Genomic DNA, 23,601 nt, shown 5'->3' on the forward strand with positions numbered 1-23,601 from the left:
AACCACAGTGATAGGTCATCTAAGCTGCAAGCCTACGTGAAGCACTGTGGAGGTGAAATTTTGAGGCCAAAATCTGAAGTAGAGGAAGAAGTTTATTTCTGGCTTGTCAGATACAAGGATACAGGCTTCTTTAGTTACAGCTGTACTGCTTCTTCAGTTCACAACCAACCACTCATGCTGCCTCTAGAAGACTCAAAAACAGAGAAACTGTTGGAGTGAGACAGATAACTCCTCAAAGGTGTTCCCAGATGGAAAATGGGTGGTAGTAGAAAAGAAAGGCTGATCTGTGCTCTATTAGATCAATACAATTTCATCAAGCATCCAGTAGGTTTATACTGCCTCAGTCATAGCAAACTAAGACTTATCATGCTTCTCAGGCAGCATGAGCTTAAACCTCTTCTTCCCTTCCCTGAGCAGCACACTGAATATGCATCCTCTCTCTCCCCATCTCTGGGAAGAAACACATGTAGTCCAACTGATGATACCAGACAGGGCCACTGAAATCTGCCTTTTGCAATTCAGCTTCCCTAAAGGCTGACTTCCTGACCTTCACAGTCCTCCCAAAGGACAATGGCTTCTATGTTCAGCAATGTGGCTCTACAGCAAGTATCAAAGCTAATATTGACACATTTGCATCAGCTTGAGAAACTAAAGGAAAATGAAGGAGAGACTATTTTCATCACAGACACATATCACACTGTGTGTGATATCTCATACACAGCAAAAAATTTTATGAATCCCTTATGTTATATGTAGTCCTGATAATTCATTTTACTTCAACAAATAAATTAATTTGCCATTTCTACTACTTGAATATGAAGTCAAAGTAATTATAAACTACAGTCATTGCAGGTCTTTTTCTTGGCATTTGATGTCAGTATCACTAGATTGTAGACTAAAGAGTCAATTTCAGGCTGCAAGGGACATTAGGTGGTTTCAAGTCCAATTTCCTCCTTGAAGCAGCATGAGCTATGAGATGAGGCTAATGAGACAACCATTTCCTCTTATTTCTGATATCGCCTCATTGTAGCAAACTTTTAAGGACAAGAATGGGGTAAAATAGGCCAGTAAACTAAACACTAAGAAACATCCCAAAGCCTGCAATTACTGGTTAGCCTGAAAAAAGTCATGTTGTGCAATATATTTAAACACAAAGAAAAGGAAAAAAAAAAAGGTCAGGAAAACAAAGATATTAAAAGCTCCAGGACATAAGGGGCTACTTTAGAATCAATGCAGATGAAAAAGAGTTGCCATCTGGAGGCAGTATTTATTCAGGACTCACTGAACCATCCCTTTCTGTTTCATATGTACACACCTACGTAAGTCTTCAATATTTTTGTCCCATGTGGAGCAAGTTAGCCCAAATCTTGTCTTGGATAGATTCCCCATGTAACTCTTGCCATTGCCACGATAACAATCTGAAAAAAAAGAAGGATGAGACAAAAAAGTGGAGGGTGATTGTGCAACATTAGGAAGAAAACTCTTCCTTTCCATCAGTAATCCAAATTACTAAAGACAAGTGTTCTTTTAAGTGAATGCTAGACACTATTAATAAGGCAATTGCATAAATCAGACCAGAAGAAAAATGGAAATAGTTTTCAAATTTACATACATAATCTCCTGTTTGAGACCTTCATTCCCAACACAGCAGTATTTTAAATTTTGCCTTACTTACATGGACTTGGAAAATTTCTTTCATAAATAGTTGGTTTATGACTAATTTAGAACAGCCACATAGAATATCCTAAAATTTGTCAGAAGCTAATTTATACAAAACCAAGAAAAAATGGTCCTCTATTCCTCCTTCCACAAAAGAATAGGCATTCGGTTTAGCTTTGTGTAGTTTTCAGATATTGGCAACAGTACATAATTCTAGACTTAAGTACTTCAGCAAAATCAAAAAATCATCATGACTTTAATTTTAATGTAATTCAAAAACTTGCTTGTTCGCTCCAGCAGAAGTCATGTTTAATTCATAAGCTTTTATCACAAGCCTTTTTGAGACTTTTCAAGAGAATTGTTTAAAATTATCAGTACTATAAAGACATTTTGCATAAAGCACTTAATTTCATATTCATCAGTATTTTTACTTTTGGATAATTGATACTTTATAAGAAACACAGAATGAATGCAAAAGTTTAATCCTTTCTCTGACATAAGTCTTGCAACTGCAACTTTTTTAAATTTACAGTAACATTGGCTAAAATTTAAAGATGGAGATGTTAATGCAGCCTGATGTAGGGTTATAGGTCTGAGGTCTTAGCCTCAGTTTAGGCTGTGATTGACATCCATTCAGGATGCAACATTACTCCTTACAGTAATACCAAAACCTCATGGGAAAAACATTTGCCTGAAGACTCAGAATGAACCTCACAGGCAGAGGTAGGTAAGAACTCAGAGGATCAATCCCTTCTAGACCAGGAGGTATTTGCAAGAAAATAAAAAGGGGAAAAAATCGCTTTTTGGTAGCCTGATATGCAATCATAAAAAGACTGTGAACCAAGGAAATCATCTCAGGTGTGGAAAAAGGCCTTTCAAACTAAGAAAGGTAAAGACAGTAGAGCAGATATATAGATAAGCCTTGTCTAAAAATCAGGTCCAATAAAATCTTTGCTGCAGCTTTCCCTGCTGGAATTACAAATAAAGTGAGAAAGGAATCTCATTTACACCACAATGAACCCCAAGCATGCCAATAAATCCAAAGCAGAGTTACATAGGTGTAATACAGACACAACTTCTCCAGTTTTCAAGGCTGTCTACTTGATGTTTGGAACAGTATGGCATTCACTTGAAATCTTGTTATCACCCTTTCCTCTGTTACCTTGTTCATTTGATACATCACACTTAGGAATCTGGGAGCAATAACCAATACGGATGTTTGGGTCAGTGGTAAAGCACCAGGGTGATTCAGATCCATCTGGATTTCGGCAGTAGTTCTCCCTCAAATCCCTGTAAAAATAAATATGTTAGCTCGCAGCAGGGATAACCTAAACCCACCAATATGGTCCATTGTTTTTTGTAATGAATTAACAAAAATACAGGCTCATTCAGGTCTCTGTGTTACTGATCAGTGTCAAGTGCAAGGAGATGAGGAGCCAGTAAGAATGCAGTGTGCAGAAAAAAAAATAATAGTTGTAATAGGAATATGTTTGTGGAAATTAATTTTCAGCATATGTTTTGATGGGATATGAGATTACATTTGAGGATTAACAATATTTTCATTCAGGATCCTCCATCAAAATTTGCATGCAACTGACATTGGATACACCTGCAATATATTACAAGTGCTTTTAAATACAAACATTACCAAAGTGCTTAAAACTCCTGGTACTTTGAATGGTTCTGTTGAGTTTGGAGAAACAGAGTGCTTTAGACTATCAGTAACTCATTTAAGAAGCTGATTTGTGGAAAATAAAAAAAGTGTATGTCAAAATTCTATACAGCTGTTACCTTTAAAGTAAAAGTTAGTCACAAGGGAACATCTTTAAATGTCTTTTGCAGCTTGCATGAAATATTCAAACCTCTTAAATGTAAGTTTTATTTCCCCGTCTCCTGACAGTTGTTGCCATGTTCTGTGCATCTCCATATTCCACTGAGTTTTTTACATCTGCAGCACTTGCTGATAACAGACTATGGAAAGAATGGGCCTAATACTGTAATTCTTACTGATATTTACCCATCAATAAAGATATTTCGTGCATACTGGGCTGTGGCTCCAATATGGTCAGCAAGGTTTCTTCTAGGCTTAGTTAAAAAAGGACTGAATGAGCATTACTAAGGTACTGCCTAAAATTAGTATATTATTCACACCTTGGGAGTTTATGAACCATACAAAAAGGTTTGATGACCAGTGGTCAGTCAAGTAAAAACAGTCCTATTGATGCATCTATATTTAGTAATGAGACAGAAAAAGGACTTAAAATGTGAAAAATTAAAGAAGTGTTTTCAAATATTATGAATGTTAATTATTTCAAAGATTACATTCAGGTAGTATTTAGGACAAATTAATTTAAAGTCAGCAATCAAGCTCTAAAGACGTTTTTAGTTCCATGAAAAAAATCCAGTGGTAATGTAACAACATCTTGGGATTCAGATCCCAGCCTGGAACACATCCAGACACTTCACGATCATATTGGTGAATAGATGCTTGAAGGAGAGGTTCATGAAAATCCCTAGGGTTTCACACAAGTTTATCTAGAACTATTCCTTTGAGATCTGAAGGACTGATTTTCCCAGGCCCAAATGGTTTTGAGCCTCAGCAGGTAGAGTGGAAGCATCAGAACCAGGGGCAGGGACAGAGGCCTGTGGTCTGCCCCAGTGGCATGAATTGTTAAACATTTTAAAACTCAGCTCTTTTCCCACTGCAGTAATAATACCCACAAGTCTCTACTCACTTGCATTTGAAGTTCTCAGGAGTGATGTTGTGCTGGTGAGGAAACTGGGAGTCCCACCTCTGGCACTGGACTCCACTCCATATGGTGCTGACGGTGCCACGGTAGCCCTCGCCCTGTCCCCGGACGCACGTTGTGGTCTCGGCTGTCGCCTCTGTGCTGTTCACCATGCTCTCCTCTGCAGACCCAGACAAGAAGGGCTCTTTCATTCTCTTAAGAATGGCTCAGGATGTCAGGTTTGAACTCCACATTACTGATAGAGTCATGGATTACATGATGTTTGAATCATGGTAATTGCAGTTTTATTGGTGAAATTGCCAATGTGATTATAGAATAATTTTCTCCTCTTCATACTTACAACATCCACCAAAAATCCAAAATCAAAATAAGTGCCAGACTTTATGCTAGCTTATCCACTTGCATGCAAAGAGTCTGCAATATTTTCTTGTTTGAAACACCTGGCCTATGCTGTACCATTGGAGGTTAGAAGATATTCCTGGTTACTTTTTCAAGTTCAGAAAATATCATTCCCTCAGCTTTAAAAAACTAAGCGACCACCCACATCTGCACTATTAAACATGGTAACACATATTTGTAGGATTAAAATACAATTGGGTTTCTCTAAAGAATTCCCAGAATATCATGTCACAGGAAAAAAAGATGCAGATAAAAAGTAATATTAAAAAAAGCTATAGATACTATTATAAGATAATGTGCTAAATTCTTCTAGAATGTTGTTTTGGTTTGGTTTTTTTATGCCTCATATGGTTAAAAGAGGGAAAAAAAACCCCTAGCTTTTGAAATCAAAGATCAGTATTCTCCACAGAGTGAAAAATGTTTTAAAGACTAACAAATTCATCAGACTCAAGATCTCTTACAGATGTTGATATACTCTGCACTCACCCTGGTGTGGGCTGTCTTGAACTAAATTCAGAAAAACAGTGGTTTTGAAATGACTCATTCACATAACTTAAAAGTCTCTTTTTATTTCTTATGCAATTTTCATAATTGCAAATTAATGGCACAGATATTGCATCAGATATATACAAAGTAGTACAAAACTAAATACACTGCAGTAAGAGCAATTCTTCAATATCCTTAAAAGTTCCCAATACAATATTTTAAAAAAACTGCATATCTGTTGGTAATTACTATGGTTCACAAGACTAATTTTATTAATTATCTTAAAAGTATTAGTTGGCAGCAAAAAGTATGTCAATAAACTTCTTTATTTAGTTTTCTTCAAATGGTCCACTGAATAGAACAGTATTTGTGTGTTACTCATAATGTAGTTCCCTCCTGGTAAATTGAGCCAGTTCCATGAACTTGGAGAAAATATGGATCTTAAGGAAACCAAATGTCATAACAGATGGTTTTGGCTGATTTGCTGACTGATCTTTGACGTTAAAGATCATTTCCCTGTAGGATGATAACATCAAGTTGTGCACTTGAATTATACATTTATCCATGCATCCCTTTAGCTCTTCATCTGGTTGATGTTTTCAAGTCAGCATTTCATGGTCAAATTCATTTCCTGTCCCTCCTTCCCAAGGCAAATGTTGTCCTGTTTCAACAGGATTTTGAGTTCCAAGCTCATTCCAAATTCAAAAGGATATGGCACTGCAAGTATCACAAGGAGGTTTCTGCAGGCTGACAAATGCACTCTTTCTAGGGGAACTCATCAAACACTCTTGCAGCTAGTAACTTTATATTTAGTCTTTATGCATCACTTTTTAAATAATAAGACTAAAAAAAGATTAATTCACACAACTTATAGTAATAAATAGCTGCATTTTTGTTTTCTATTATAAGTAATATATGAAAACAAATAAAGTTCTACTCTAAAATAGCTTCTAAGGTGATTAGAGTGAACATTGCTATGCAACATTCAAATATATATTAGTATTTTTCAAAAATACACATATTTCTTTTATACAAATGAAAGAGATATGGGGAAAGACCTGAGGGGGCAGGGGTAGAAGAATTCCCTAGGATGATAAATTTCAGCATGTACCCAAGCTTCATAATATTTCCTAAGTAAATTAATAAATTAAAATTTCATAACTCTAGCAAAAAGTCTTCTTAAATAATAATGTACAAAAAACCAATCAAATATAAGCTGTTGCAAAGACCTTATCTATACACAAAAAGTCACTATTTCAACTGTAATGAACTGTACTCAGTCATGCTAAAGAAAAAGTAATTAGGTTGGTGTTTATATATCATTATGTGGGTTTGGTTTTTTTAAATCACATGCCTGAAATGAAATACGTGAAGAATCACTTGATTTAATCAAGGCCATAGTAATTTTGTAGAGCATTCCTTCTTGTACATCTGCACATGCACAGTTAATTGTTGAACCTTACATTATGTGTCTGGACAGTGACCTCTACCTGTAGATCAGATTTTACAACTTGGCGATGTCAAAATATACAATGTAAAGGCATCAGAAGAACTTAACTTTCACATATTTGCACAGCCAAGCCACTTCTAGAAAGACTTTCACTATAATGACTGAGAGAGAAATTGTTTCAAAATCTGTAACATGATTATCTGCTATTACTTGAGGCAGCTCTCGATAAGAATTCTAGTAACGAGAGGGATCAGTAAAATATTCTTATTTTAACTTATAAACCAGTTTCATTGTTCCAAAAGGTCCACAGAGCCCTCCCCAAATTCTTCTTGCTGTACCACCTGCATATACTACAAATGTCTCATTTTGAAACGTGAAAAATGAGACTCCAAAATATTTCCAAAATTTAATTCTGAAATTCTGAGGGCTTGTGTCCTCAGAACCAATTCCCATTCTAGCTATTGAGTCTCACAGAAAGCTCAAAACTTACCAATAAAGGCTTGAGAAATCCTTCATTCATCTGTCGATTCCACAAACAGGCATGATGGGAACAGTCTCCCTATTCCTGTTAATGAAAGTTGGGCTGGATGTGCACAGGAACAGGCAAGAGCTTGAGGAGCAGTGCCTCTCTCACCAGACACTGCAGATTATGCAGCACTTGCCAAACTAAGAAGTGCCCAGGCAGTCCAAACCTATAACTTACGTAGTCACCTCCATCCAGTACTGGTCTTGTTGTTGAGGCTAATTACTCACCACCCACATACCAAATTAACTAAATTTAATATCTCTGAGCATGAACATCAGATCTGCAGAGCACTGGTGAAAGAGCCCTTAGACCACACTCACCAGTTCTCTTACAAGGCAAAATCAAGATCAAAATCTATAAAATTGAGTTCCCATCCTTAGCCCAGTAAATGCTCTAAAATATAAATTAAGATCTGAAAATCCAAGGAATTGTTCCAATGAGGAAGACAATATGAATTTAGTTAGATTAACTGAAAATCAACAAGCAATCCTTACTTTGAAGTACATACTAATATTTCATAATGGAATTTCCCAGGATTTTTTGCTTCAGTTCAAATTTCTTTAGTTCTGAACTGAGATTCAAAGTACTGTTAAAGAAAGATCACACAAAATTCCACCTTATAAAAGACTACTATTTATAATTTATGGGTTAAGTGGCACTTCTTACTCCTTTAGGAAAGTTCATTATGAATGGAAGAATTTGGTAGTTGTTAGCAGCATTTTGCTGCTTTTGAACTTTGTGGGTTTTTGTTTTCTTTTTTTAAATTCTGGATGACTAAGATTAAACATGTTACTCAGACAGCCACATGAGGGGATTTCCCATTAGCAGTATTTCTATCTTCACACGTTCACTCCAAAGTCCCCGACCAAAGGGCAATAATGCAAAGATATCCTTTTTTTTCCATAAAACCCTCATTTTTTTGATACTTCAAAATACATAACTTTATAAATATGGGCCAGCTCATACATTCATAGAATCTTAAAAAGATTAAACATCATCCAGAGCCTTATGTGTAAAGCCACAGATAGTCCTCTCAGTTCTGGTTCTCACAGCAACGCCAGCATGAGGGAATCAGCAGGGGCCTTGAGTCATTCGACAGCTGAAGTAACCAGCTAGATACTGTTTCACACTTTAATCCCAATGACCCAGAAGAAAATCCTGCACAAATTTTAGGTCAGTGGTGAGAATCATACTGACTTAAAAGAAGGTACAGATTTTGCTGGAGAATACATGCTCTTTCATGACAATACAACCTATGTATTTGTGGAAAAAGACATCGTTAGAATAGAAGCAGAGTCCTAAATTATATCATGAGGAAAATACCTGTTCTTGCTTATATTCATGCAATTTCTCTTCTACAGTGTCATTGAACAGAAGGAAAATGTGCTCTGATTTGTGGCAAAACAATTTCAAAAGTGGATTCTAAATGTGATCCATGCAATTCTGCAAATGTTATTAAGAAAGCTGAGTGGCATTTTGAAGCTGCTCATGCTCAGTTGCATGCTCAGTTTTCTTCAATGTACCATGGCACAGTACAAGAATGGAAGAAAAACCCAACTGGTTTTCAGTGTTTTGCTTTTTTTTTCAGTAAAAGCATATGAGGAAGTAAAGAAATCAATTCTAGCCAAGCTTAAGAATCACAGTACTGAAGAACTCATTGTCACCTAAAACCTTCGCATGTAAAATTCATTTGTCCATGAGCACAGAAAGATCTTTCCAGGCTGTTCCAGTGTCTACAACAAGGCTTTAAATCCAAACAATTTTTATTTCAAATCTATTAAAAAAAAAGTCTCTTCACATTTAGACTTCCTAAATTTCACTTTCAAATGATCATAGAAATGATGAAAAGCATTTGAGAAAGATCCTTTTTGAGGCAATATGGATTAAGCTGTTGTATGAACAGTGAACACTGGACCTATTCTTTGTCTCCTTGTAAAGCATGATGGAAGGTAACACTTTATCAATCTCTAAATATCAGTCTCTTTTCCCTGCCTCTTTCTATAAACATCTTCATCTTATAGAAATATTAAACTTAAATGAGTCTAACTTTTATTTGTTTATGCACAATGATTCAACAAATAACTCTTTAATCAGGACTGTGCATTCAAATGGAAAGTTGAAATCTCTGTTTCTAAAGAATGACTAATTTAATACTAGTGGGGTTTTGCCTTCCCAAAAGCTGTAGGCACACTGCAACAATTCATTTTTAGATCTAGAGTCTCAATTTTGGTGTTTCATTTCTTGTTCTTTCCCATTCAACTGAGGCCTTTGTTGAATTTTCTCAAGGCTTTTCAAGGTTTGGTCAGCCTTGACTACTGTCAGTGACTACTGGTGGCAAAGGCTAAATCCACAGTAAAAGCATCTGAGCTGTCTGGACATCAGGTAGGCATCAATGAAACACTGTCCTTAACACAGTAATTCCAAAAAGCTCTGCAGTTCTCAAATGACTGGTATACATAGCTTCCTTTATGGGTCTCAGCACCTTTCTAAAGCTCATCCATAGAGGAGCTGCTACACATTGGGGCTTTAAAAAAATCAGTATTAGTTCCTTACTCCTGTCTTCCCTGTAGTCGATGTTCTCATTTATGCCAAAATAACAGTCATTTTCCTTTTTCATGTTTGCTGGCACTGCTTCCATTTCTTCATTTTGTCCTACACTTCTTCATTGCTGTTAGTTGTCCTTTTATCCTCTCTTCTAACTAAAAATTGTCTCAAGCCAAAACCACAGACACATATGTGAGCAACTTCAAACCAGTCCTGGGGTCCCCAAAGTCTTAATCCAAATCCAGTTTTTGCAGCTTGAGCCATCTCTAATTCCTAATTGCTCCTGTCATCTCTTTCTCACAGCCCTGGCTGTAAGCCACAATGTTTTATGCTGCATTCTGTGCTTGGAAGTAAAATTACAATGCCCTCTCTCTCTTCAGTCTTAAAACCATATTTATTTTCTAAACACTTCCTTCCACCAACTTTTTTTGCTGAAAATTTTGTATATGAGCTGTTGTCAGCATTTTGGCTATAAAGCACACTAGCACTCACGGCATGTAGCAAAAAGCCACAAGCAGCATGCTGCCTTGTGGTCACTCCCCAAAGAGAGGACACCTACATTTTTGTATATGGTCCAAGGACTTGGATTTGCAAAGCATTTTTCCTAATTAGTATTTCTTGTAAATTAAATAAACAGTCCTCAGCATAGGAATTAAAAACCTGTGTGAGAATCCAAACCACAAAGCTATAAAGACCTATAACTCATGATGTTCTCTTTTTAGTGTTCTGAGATTGCAAACAGCCCCAGCATCAGAAACACAGAGCAGCCACTGAAACCCAGAATAGCCAAGTGTTTTGGGCTCCCTGCTAGGAGGTGGGAAAACAATTTTTTTTATGAGCCTCAAGAAAGACAGAAAACTGAAATAATTTCTTTTAGTATTCTGGCCATCAAGATGGTGATTTAACAGTAGCATCAGCAATAAATTCCCTCAGTGGGTTATAAAGGAAAGCGTTGAGCACCACTGCATCTTACATAGAGGGCAATGTCATATGCCTGTGAGAAAAACCCTTTGAAAATATCTGCTGGATTAAGCTTTCATGGCCACTACTTTTAAACTTTTTTCTCATAGAGATTGCCTTATTAATTTCAAAAGAGATACAGTATTCTGCAGGGAAAATACAGTTTTACATGTGAAATTTCCACTGATTTTAATAGTTTCTAACTGAAGGAAAGAATTTCTAGTTCCTTCAGTGAACTTTTGCCTAGAAATGAGACAAAAGGCTTTCATCACAATATGAAAATCATTACACTGTGTTTTGGAGTTGTTTTTAACTTCATTTTGATCTTTACCTTTTTACCTTTTCTTCAGGGCTCTGCTATGACTTGATAGACAAAGGTGATAATCCAGTAGTTTTCAGGAGATCTCCCACCTAACTATTTTATAAGGCTGAGGCCAGACTCTAGATACTGGAAGTTGCATGAGGCGTAAGCTTACGTGACCAGCAAGGCCAGATGTGAATCCTCAGAACACTGACACATCAGCTCAGGAAATGCCAAAGGATAAAGGTTTATAAAAGTTGCATTTATGAAACCGTCAGCTGTAACTTAGGAATACTTTTTTTCATAATAGTAACAGAGGAAAAGAACAGTTCTAGTATGCTACACATGATTCATACGTTATCTAATAATTGGAGAAGTGTAGGAAGCAGTTTAGTTTAAGAAAACAAACCACAAACCAAAACAAAACCCAAACCAACACAGGCCAAAAATCCAAAGCAGCAGCTCCTTACTTAATGGAGCAACTGAAAAATTGAAAGATGATTCAGTTGCACAGCTAAGCAACGTGTTCACAAAGGAGATAGTCTGAGCTTTCCCCTTTATCAAAGATATTAGTAAGTCTAGATACAAAGACATTAATTAGTCCTGTTGTTCACAGGTAAGATGTTTAAATGGGTGTGACTTAATGGGTGCCTGACCCAAAACAAGCAGCAATCCTGCCAAGTTTCTTCTGTCTCTGGAGAACCTGATTAGACATTGCCCAAAGTATCAAAATAACTTTGCCTTTTTTACAGTGAAATATTTTTGATAATATATCTACCTTATACTGGAATTACAATGACATAAGATAGAGGAAGTTAAATTACTCTACACCAAGTGGTACAGAATATTCTTACTCAACTCTTGGATTTCAAAAATTGACAAATTTATTAGACCAGACTGAATCTCCAAGAACTAGAACTGGCCTAAGCTGTGAAGGGCCAAGGAGAGAAAATTCTGAATTATTGGTGATTCAGGCAGAAAACATGGCATAATTTGTTTGATAAGAATTCTAAGTGAAGGTAGAGAATCCCTCTTTAGGCAGCAACAGCTCACAATAAAGTTTCACATCAGAGCTATTACCTCTTCCCTGCCACCCATCCCAATTTTTAAAGCAAGTCTCAGTAAAACTGGTTCTGCCATCTGCCTTAGTTCCAGTATTACCATAAAAGTACAGAAAAATTGCTTTGCTGAAGTTTTTAAGGAATGACCAAGAGTTCTACCTTCCTTGTCCCTTTACTTCTCCTTTAAGACATCTAATTATCAGTAAAATAGAGCTTTCAGAGCTGTCAGCAAAGTTAAGATGATCTGAGCTTTGTAGACATAACATGTTGTAGTAAGCTCTAAAATGCTGAACAAGAGAATCTCAAAGTGAGCATCCAACAACTGTACACCTCAATGTCACTTTGATTCAATTCTTTGTCTCTAAAGTGTGGTTAACAAATGCCACCAAGTTGTAACTGATGAATGAGAAGAAATTCATTGCCTGTGGACTGCTTTGATATAAAGTGCTGAATATCACAGAGAGACCCATGTGGAAAATAATAATTCTATCTTCAGCACAAGAGTGAATAATGTGCAGGACCCAAGACCTAGAACTGCAAAGCAGTAAAAAGTTGTTAGCAGAGGACACTGAGGAGGGATTGTGTGTGTGCACCAAATGATATTTGATACTCTCAAATGATAATGCAAATGTCCAGCATGGGCAAACTGATGCTGTACAGATCCCTATGATTTTGTTGCCTCACTTTTTTAGTTCTTGATTTTCATACATTTTCATGCAATTTTCAGTACATAAGACATACACATATTCCAGTGGTAAGTAACACACAACTCTTCTTTCCTGTCCAGATTGAATATAAAGTGTTTATAGGAAGCCCTCTTTGAAAGCTGTGTTTTAGAAGCCAATGAAGGGCAATGAATGAACTAGCGGTGGTCCTACACTGCTTGAAATATCTGTGTCCAGATTTTGGAAAGGAAAAGGAAGTAATAAATTTTGCTTGAACTCACCACACGTTTTAATTGCACAGAACTCCCAGGGGGTGTTAGGGTCAAGAGTGTAGCACCACGGTCTCAGCTTGCCATCAGGATTGCGGCAGTAATTATCATCAAAGCCCTTGTCAGGATATCTGCAAACCACAACGAGAAACGCATCAGGGAAATCTTCCTGGCAACACTGCACTGACTTCTGCAAGGTACTTAAAGGACACATTTCAGCAGAGGCAAACAAGAACTGGTCCCTATTAACCTTGGGTCTGATCCTGTAGGATGGATGCAAATATGCTTCTAACGCTGTTAATAACATATAAACACTTTCCAAATCTGCAGCAGAGTCAGACCTCCACTGAGGGGACTCCCTGCTGTGCTAATGCACAGGGTACCGGATAGGCTAACTCCACTAATTGTTAAACTCTTGCTCTTGTGTCTGTCAACCCATGACCAGACACTTAAGCCACTCATTTCTTTTTAAAACTGACCAATTAAATGTGGATTATCTAAATACTGCCTGCCATGCTAGACTCATTAAGAAAACAGGTTCTTCAGTGCAACAGCCCTGGGTTCAAACTGGAAGATATTTTGAGTAGCTTTCCTACTAATGATAACTCCATTTTTGTAACAGAGCTTATTTCTGGTCATGGCCTCATTTCAAGCAATGGGAGAAAGAAGGAGAAAAATAAGTAAATAACTTCCGTCTCACTTTATCTCATTAAGACTTGATAATATTGGGCTATATTTAAATGTTTCCCCATTCCTACAGCATCACTGACTATCAGACAGCTATCCAAGATATGTAGGGTTTTTTTGTATAAATACATGATACTAACATCTGTAAACTTGAAGGAGATAAATGCATCAGGTTCGTTTTGGTTTTTTTTTTTCTCTAGAGAATACAAATTGTCTTGGCCTTCCAGTTTTATTGAAATGTGTTTGCAAAAGAAAAAAAAAGTAGATTTGCCTCTGAGGGAAAACCTGAAAAGTATGGAAGAGAGCAATAAAGTTAACTACTTGGGAACCTGCATCCATTTACAACTGCAAGCAGATGTGCTTCACACAAGCAGATGAAAATATGATTTACAAGTGTATGTTTTTGCTAGGATGCTTTTTCTGTCAAATGATCATATTAATTTTGACTCATTTGCAACTTGATCTCCCATTTCTTAGGAAAAGTCAGGTTCCTTCAACTATACAAGGGACAAGGATAAGGTTTAAGCAGAATTCAAAATAAAGAAAACAGAAATGACAACAAAAACACCAAGGAGCAACCTCACCAAAATGGTAATTCAATGGCAGTGAAGAACATGGTAATTTCAGATCTAGCAGCAATACCCTGTTTTCTATTAGGTGTCAAAAAAACTGTAAAGAACAAGTTGTGTCCAAGGATTTCCCAAATAAATAGTTAATGGGCTAATAATACAGAGGAAAATGATATGAGTTTGGCCTCCCAGTAGATGTAGTGATGAGCTTTGATGCTGGTGGAACACGTTCCATGTCAAATAATGTGGAAATGCATGTTACCACCCAAGAACCAATGTGAGTCCAGGAATGGCAAAGTATCTGCAGTCACAGCTCACAAAAAGCATTCGAAACAGCTCTTGATGCAAAGAATCCATGTTCTAGAATACAAACGTCTGTCTTTGCACTGAATGCTCCATCCTTCCTAATATTATATGGCCTATTCCCACAGTATATCAAATATGGGTTATTTACTGGTTAAAAGTTTGGTAGAGATGTTCTTCCAGGATCAAGCTCTGAGTGTCTTCATGGGACAGTGTAGTGCCTGTGAGCCATATCTCTGCCCTGACTAGATCTACTTGTCCATTTCTAGAGCAAAACTAGACTTCCCAGTCATGTTCTTCCTCCCCAATGTTAAGGGAAGCTTCTATCTTCCTTCATACCCAGCAAGTAACAATTGCTATAAAAAAGGCCAACTAATGCCTTTAAGAAACAAATATTAGCAATAACATAAATAACAGGGCTTCAAACTGTTTCACACAATTCAACAGTGAGGCTATGCAGGATTCCTTGAGAGGTGTCTCTTTGCTGTACACACTCCTCCTTCCCCAGTACATTTGAGCACAGACCCCTTTCTTAGACCTAAGAAAGAGCCTGAGGTGTCAGAGATCTTCTAGAACTCTATATATTTCTGTTTTTTTCCCCTTAAAGCAGCAGTAGCTGTACTTCACAGCCAGAACTGAAATGAAGCATCAAGATACATATCTGGTGTCAAAATCACCATGTTTTGTTTTATTTTTAAAGAGATGTAGGACTGGAAACTTAATTTTTTTATAAAGTAAATTTTCATGCAAGAGATAGAAATTAGTATCAATTATTATTAGTACCAGGGTACTAATAAAGCAACATCTGCAGTTATTCACCTCCTACGATACATTTCAACCCTACTTTCCTCCTCGTAGTAGATATTTTCATAAGATGTTTGAGTTTGAGCAGAAAAGGACAAAAAAGTTTTCTCCCTTATGATGCTCTATGCCCAAGACATTATCCTCAGTGGTCTTCCTTCCATCCTGAGGCATAAATGTGTCTGTGAGGAGAACATAAGAGAAGTGGAGCTTCAGAATATAATTCTGCATCCACTAAAAGCTGGAAATGGGCCATGCAGGAGCTGTTTGGGAGAATTCCTTCTGCTTGCTTCAATCACATCTATGCAGACAGTAAACATCTTCAGTAACTGACCTCTGAGGGGAGTAAATGTGGAACAATTCATTGAGGTGACAGAAAAGAGAGTTGTATTTACCCTGAGCCAAAAGCACTGTCCAGCAGCATGCAGACCGGTGCATTAGGAAAGATTTCCATCTTTACTCATTTTCTTCATCATTGCAACTGATGAAGCCATAAATGAAAATAGGTTTAAATCTGTGCAGATAGTCCTTCCTGGTTTACAGGTTATTTACATTACACCTGGATGATATACTCTAAGTGTCTCTAGAGACTGCTATATTTTAATGAGTCATTTGTTGCAGACCTTTTCTCTATTTTCAACTTATACAACTATGAAAAAAATAAAACCAAAACCCCAGCAAACCAAAACCTTCAGCATTTTAAAAATGTGGTATAATTAAAGTATAATTGCTGCTACTTTTAGTGACCATTCACAGAGCTAATTAACATCAGTGTATCAGAAACATGCTGGACTACATTACTCTTCTGAAAGCCCACTCAAGTCAGTTCGATCTGGATGGGTTGCTTTTTGATTAAAAAAAAACAACAGCACTTTATTACTGTCTGAAAACTTTCAAGAAGATGTTCTCAGAAGGAATTATTTCAAAGAGGAAGACGATTGTTCGTAAGACTGTGGTTAGTCTGAAAAGTCATTTTGCAAAACAATTAGAAATTAATGGAAAAAAAGAAATTTCCTCCTGACAGTAAAATTATTATTGTTTGTACCCATGAGTTCTATAAATGTTTCACTCCAAAGGAACAAAACTGTTTCTGTGACTTATTCTAGAAGGCACAGTATGTGCATGGCAGAACTCAGAAACAGATTATCTTCAGTCCCACTCTGCTAATACAAAATATTTATTGTGGCAGAACAATGGGATAGACTGCTATTATTAATGAAACAGATCATCCAAGCCAAGGGAAAAAAGAGATTATACCACATAAGCTCCAAAACTCCAGATCCCCCATATTTTGCTTTCTAAAATCTACCAGTACCCATATCTCTTAGAACAAAAATAATGCTTTATTTGGTGAAACACTTTAACATTTAAAAATATACTTTCACTGGAAGGTTCTTAATTTCTGATTTTCTTGATTCTTGGAGTCTTTGTCTGGAAGTTTAAGTTTATTCAAAACAATATATAAATAGAGTTAATCCAAAATCCAGAATAAAACTAAAATGAAACTGTAGTCCAGTTTGAGATGAACAGAGACCCCCTCCTGTGTGGCCTAACCCCTTCCCAGCCTCTCCCTCCCACAATACTTTCAGAAGTGTGTATTATAGATGACCCTTTGTAGTTGGATGAATTTGGCCCTGTAGGACAAATGCTAACAGGGATGAAATTTGTCTTGCTATTTCTGACTCAGCTTTTGGCACTGTGAATCAGTGCCTAAATTAAAAAAAGAAAACAAGTCTAATAAAGAAATCCATGATCATAAAATGCTAAACAGAATGATTAAATCCTTTCCCAGGGTGAATAAACAGATGTAATGGTCAAACAGTTCAGTCAAACAAATTGGATACTTAAATGTGATTATTATGGAGGTCACCTACAGCTTTAAAGCTGTTCTGTATAGCAAAAAGGAGGATATTGTTATTTGACAATATTGGAAGTTTATATTCATCAATTGTGTTAAGAGATCTAACAAAAATTTGTTACTTTAAATCATTATTTACTATGTGATTAAGGTATTTAAGCTGACTGCAGCTGCATACCAATACATACAGAAATATTCAGAAGTTATTTATCTACTGTCAATGAACTAGGGAGGAATTTTTGATCAATTAAAGCATTAGCAGCATTATTACACCAGTCAGGCACAGGATGTAATCAGAACTGCACAAAACAGCCTCTACTTTCCATCCTGCATCTCCCTTGTGTTGGTAGCCAGCCTGCACCAGGGGCCAGGAGCCCAAGCATCTAAAACTGGTGAACTCCATAAATTTCAGTTGAGCTAATGCTAGTTTTACTCAGGTGGTTCCAGAATGTGTATAACTTTCAAATTATGACCACATGGTCTTGCTTGGGGGTAGGAGAGGTTACCTCTCTGGACGAAATTTGTGCTTGTGTGGTCTCTGAAGATCCCAGCGCTGACACTCCTTGCCTGTCTCAGTGTGATCCATTGGCCCCCTATAACTCTCTCCATTGCAGGTCATGCATTCAACTAGGAAAAAAAAAATGGACACTAGTCATTTATTACACTAATGCTTATACCATAAAAAAAAAAAAAGGCAAAAAAAACCCCAATGACAACAAAAAAACAAACACAACCTCCTCCCCAAAAAACCCCCACCAAATTAAAATCAAACCAACCCCCCTCCCAATAAAAAGAAATAAAACACAAAGAACTAAAACCAAAACCAAAACCAAAGAAATCAACATAAAAACCACATATATAATGATATCAACCTAAAGAGGTACTAAAAAATTATATCTTTCTGTTGGGTTGGTATGTGTAATGCCCTTTGGAATATAATTTTATCTGTTAATGCTAATCCACATTCTTAAATTTTATATCACTTTATAGGACACTTCCAGTTTCGAAGCAGGTAGAGGGGACCTATTAGAGGCATTCCTGCTTCTATCATTTTTTACTAACCTTACTTACAGTTAGTAAGAGAGAGAGAGATACATAGCTAAGGAAGAAGTATTTTTAAAGGTGATATTACCTAATTAGCCCCATTTATTTTTCTAAATTACTGTAAGTCACAGTATAATTGCAGTACAAGTTTAAGTGCAGAATATTGGCAAAATCCCAATTTCAGTGCAGTAAAGTATGTCTCTTTATATACCCAGCATCTCCAGCTATGTATGATACTGTATCTTTTTGATGATAATGGTTTTTGGCAGCTCAAACCAAGAAACGTTTTCAGTCCTGGTTTGGGAAAGTGGATAGGGTGCATGGAGGGAGAGTGGTCAAAAGTTACTAAAGGAATTTGAAAGCATTGTTGAACAAAATTTAGAAAGGTCGGAAAATATTAAAAAAAAATCACCAGAATTTACTGTAGACAAACTTCTCAAGTACTCCCTAATTACAGTAATTGTAAGGAAGGATCATTTAGAAAATACTATTTTAAGGAATTATGGATATCACAAACCACCAGCTACCAAAGTTTTCATCCTACAGTGAGCTCCAGGTCAAATATCCCATTTGCAGTTCACATAAGTTTATCTTTAAATTATAGATTTTCACAAATTCTCAAGCTCCGTGTAAATTATTCTATTCCTTCTTGTCTTCCTCTCTCCCATTCAGTCTCCCTCCCTCCCTCCTTCCCTCCCTCTCCTCTTCCTTTCCTAAGGACAGCACAGCTATTGCATGTGATATATTTTTAGGAAAATTAAAGGCATCCTATCTTGAAAATTTAAATAGGTTGATTGACTGGAACTGAATTGGCTGATTAGCAAGATATAAGAGCTTAATTTGGAGGTTAACAGAACTTAAAAGTCAACAAATGCAATGATGCATATAAAGTGTCTTCTGTGACTTGAAAGTCAAATGGGGTTGGATTTGCTAAGAGTTATACTCATTTACAGTATTTATTCAAAAAGCAAAATGCATGCTTATCTTAAGCTTTCATCTTGTAATCCAGTATCTATATTTTCATCAAAAAGAAGACGAAAAGCTGATTTTACCATGGAATGGCACTAGATGATTTTATCACATAGTAATACTAAAATTGTAATGGATTCACTATAGACTAGACCAGCAAAAAAATAAAAAAAGGATCACATTTGTGTGATCAGCACAACTTCATTGTTCAATCTCCTCCACAGCCTGAAAAAAGCTGCTGAGCCTGAAACCTTCCAGCATACTGGAATGTCACAAGATCTTCTCATCCTCTAACAACTTCTTTTCTCACTGTATGAGTTACTCTCACTGAGAAATCACCTATTCTTTCTCTAAAGGCCATGAGCAAGTGATTACTGGGAGCTCTATGCAGCTGCTGCCGGCAGAGCAGAGGCAGCTTTCTGCAGGAGCCGTGCTGGGTTACCTTCTGAGCAGAGGGGGATGTCACAGACTTCGTGGCGCATCTCGGGGCTGGTGGTGAAGCACCACGGGCCTCCCTCTTCCCCTCGGGGGTTCCGGCAGTAGTTTTCCCTCAGGTCTTTTCCCCGATAGCTCGAAGGCAAAAAGCTAGTTTTAAAATGACAATCATTACAGTATAAGAGCATGCAAAGGTTGGGGTTAATCATACTATTTTTACAAACAGTTAGAAACAATCACATTTCTGCTTCCTTCTCCCTCCACCCTGTCTAAGCAAATGCACACACCCAAATATCTGTCCGTACACAAGTACACATCTTCAGTTGGGATTACTCAACCTAAATGGCCTAAATCTGGGACAATTTGTCTAGCCCATAGTGTGCTCAAGAGAGTTTTACTCCCATCCCTCAGCTGTCCAGAGACAACTATCTAGGGCAGAGCCAGAGGCAGTCACACACTCCCTGCCAGCCTGCACTGTGTTCTCCTTCAGGAGCTCTGGGTCCATAGGGGCTGATTGGGTCTGTAGCCAGGTGAGGGCTGTCTGTCCTGTGCATGTTGGCACATAGAACAGGTCCAGCTCACCTACAATGTGAAACCCACAAGCAGAAAAACCTCTTTGCATCCCTGGTCAGGCAGCAGCAAGAACTGATCATCAGCAGCATGCGAGTGTGACCAAGTCTGTGCTACACCTCACTGAGAGGCTTTCACTGCCTGAAACCAGGGACTGCTTTGTATTTCAGCACAAGAGATTTCCCCAGATGCCATTTTAGCCATTCTTAGCTAAAGAAAGTTCATATTCATTTAGCATGTTCCTTCACGCTCTGCCACAAGTCCCACTGTGGTCACCTTAGGGTCTGCTACACACAGACCCACTCATAACTGCATTGTGTGTGTTCAGACATTTAACAAAACTCCAGTTGACTTAACATGTCCAGGATCAAGGTGTTTTCTTCTCAGGTATCTGTAAAAGTATGTGCTTACATCTAGAGAAACCATGTAATACACAGTGACACACACACACTTCATATAACAGAGATATATAAATATTTACACTTAAAAATAATGCTAGCTTATTTACCCACAAAATAAGGAACAGCTAACCCCATAGTAAGGAACCCAACCCCAGAGCTGGTCTGTTTAATGCCACCTCAACAGCTCATGACCACATTCAGGCTGCACACTGCAGACAAATCTGGGGCATTTCTCTACCAGTTACATTGCAGAAATACCAAACAGCAGATAAAGCTCTGGAGTTAGAAAGCACCTTAAAATCAGCCATCTGTCTCATGAAGGTGTTTTTGTCAGTTGAAATACTGGGCTAATTACATAGGTGATCACATAAAACATGTAACTAAACTTAATAAATTAATTTAATTTTTGAGATTTATGAGATTTGTTCCATTTTTTATCAGTATTTAAGCTTTGGTAGAAATATAAATAATGCACCTTTTATTGTAAAAGTATCTAATATTTTATTTTGAGTGCTTTGAAAGAGAGAAACAAGAAGAAAATTTTGGCATGACATTTTATTCAAGTTTTATTCCCATTAATGAAATACTTGAACTAACTGAAGTGAAAAATACCTCTTTTAATCACATTGAGGTTCTAGTCAATGCAGTATGGAAACATCACATAAAGATGCTTTTTTATTTTTGGTGCTTGAATAGATTAATTTTTATGTCATTCCTGCTGCCTATAAAAGTGGTGCTTCTTTTTTCTCTTCTGTATTCTTATAACAAAAGTATCTTAAACTTAATTAAAGACTCTCAGGTGAACATTTTTGATGAGACATTCACACCTGCATATGTGTTAAAGTGGTATGTCAGTGCCTATTAGAATATTCTATTTAAATTTTCTGCTCATTAGAAAATAAAGGGAAAAGGCATCTCGAATTACATCAGATATACTGTAAGAGCATTAAAAAAAAGAAAAAGTCTAAATGAGTAGCACTAGGGATGCAAGATGGGTCAGATATATAAATGGCTTCAACAGGTACTGAAGCAAAGTTCTTGAGAGAGGAAAAGATGAGTTGCAGTAAAGATCTACCCAGAAATGGAAGAAAGGGCCACTACTAAAACTGATGATTTAGTTCATCTCCATTAGGTAAGGAAAGAAAGAAAAAAAGCCAAAAACTGAAGCCAGTAGGAGTAATGGTAAAAACAGATTCAACCACACAAAAGCCATGGAAACTAGCCAAAAGTCTACAAAGCATTGGTCTGCTCTTTGACCATTTCTCTTTTAGACCTTTTTACATGGGACTTTTTAATTTAAAACTCTTAGAGAGTCTTAAAATCTGTACTAGGATGGAGATGACAATAATAGAAAGCAGATATTTGCTGGGAATCTCTGTGTTCTGATGGAATACAAATAAATAAAAATATGACTTGCTAGATTGAAGCAAAAGTTTAAAGTTTCAAGATGTTTCAATTCTTCCTAGAGATATAATTCAAAATCATTAAAATACATTTCTCCTTTAAATATGAAAAAGGGATTTATTTTCCAATGGCACTTTGAGATAATCAGCTATTGAGAAAAACCAACCTACAAGGCTAAGCTTTTGTACTAATAAGTTCCAAACACACCACTACTGTCTGCTTCTTCCCACCTCCCTCATGTCTCTGATGATGAAATCATATTTTCTGATGTTGAAAAACAAAATTAGCATGCAGCCACCTCATTTATCCGGTGACCTTTTAAAAATTAAACCCATTTCACAAGGCAGGAGAACAGTCACTCATAAAATTCATCATAGAAGAGTGGCTGTCCAAAGGCATTGAATAAAATACTGTGTGTGATAAAACTGTGTATGCTGTGTATTAAAATGCAATTTAGTGATAATACGTGCTATCCAGACACTTTCTCTAATTATATAAAGTCACATGTATATATTATGTAGAATAAATGCTCATTTTTGCTTAGGTTATAATGATTAAGAATTCTGTCACTTCTGAAAGATGAAGATATCTAATTCAAGGTGTTGAATCTCAAGAAGTCATTGCTGTGGGATCTGGTGGTATTTATGGAATGCTCCCAGTTAGGAACAGGTCTGGTCCCAAACTGAAGAGCAGACACTGCCTTCTATACTGTAAGAGCCAAGTCCAGTAAGTCTAAGCCTGAGGCTCAGCTTTGTAACACATCATAAGAGGACAGAATTCAACTATCCTTTGCCTTTTAATGTTGTTCCAAGATATCCTCTTGCACACTGGATTGATTTGGTCAGGACAAGACTGAGCAGTGCACAACCCAGTTCCTCAGCCATCTCCAGTTTGGCTCCTCCTAAACAAATTGCTGACCCTGGGAGTCTGGAGCAAAGGGCAGCAATGGGGATAGCAAAATTATGGGTGAAAGGACATTTTGGTTTTTTCTCTTCAAGTTTTGTTATCTACATTGTTAAAGACAGTACAAAAATGTTTAAAGAGGGTGGTTAAAGACTACACCAGTACTTTCTAGTCCTTTAACTGGTTTCTGGGAACATTTTTTGGGGATGAATCTGTTTTTACCATTACTCTTACTGGCTTCAGGTTTTGGCTTTCTTCTCTTTTTCCTTAGCCAATAGAGTTCAACTAGATTTACTCTCAAGGTGTAAGTTTGGCCTCAGTTTCTCACTATACCAGATCCTACTCTGAAAAGATAAGTCCTGTACATGCTCCCTCAGTTTTTAGCTTCTATAATCTGAAGGGAAGGATTTGAAAAGCCTCTTCATCCTTTCCATGGATTCGTTGCCTGGCCTAAGTGCTCCATAGAGTTTAACATATTTCATAAATAACAGAGAATTGACAGTAACTATGCAAAATATACTAATAATATTATACAAATAGGTGATCTACTATCCCCTGCTTCCTAATAATGTGGTTTTCAAAATTGC

General features: G+C 36.9%; 1 protein-coding gene across 1 annotated transcript in view; it reads right to left on the reverse strand.

Moving 5' to 3' along the window:
- The window catches only part of HGF (hepatocyte growth factor), a 53,377-nt gene that overhangs the window by 11,892 nt on the left and 17,884 nt on the right, over positions 1-23,601 (reverse strand). Inside the window, exons 5-10 of the mRNA XM_066550719.1 lie at positions 19,744-19,886; positions 17,795-17,915; positions 13,083-13,201; positions 4,395-4,569; positions 2,822-2,949; positions 1,316-1,418 (exon numbers count right to left, since the gene is read on the reverse strand). Of these exons, the coding sequence (XP_066406816.1) occupies positions 1,316-1,418; positions 2,822-2,949; positions 4,395-4,569; positions 13,083-13,201; positions 17,795-17,915; positions 19,744-19,886 (789 nt within the window). The remainder of the gene's footprint in view (positions 1-1,315; positions 1,419-2,821; positions 2,950-4,394; positions 4,570-13,082; positions 13,202-17,794; positions 17,916-19,743; positions 19,887-23,601) is intronic.

Source organism: Molothrus aeneus, chromosome 5 (genome assembly GCF_037042795.1).
Source record: "Molothrus aeneus isolate 106 chromosome 5, BPBGC_Maene_1.0, whole genome shotgun sequence".
Classification (NCBI taxonomy): Eukaryota; Metazoa; Chordata; class Aves; order Passeriformes; family Icteridae; genus Molothrus; species Molothrus aeneus.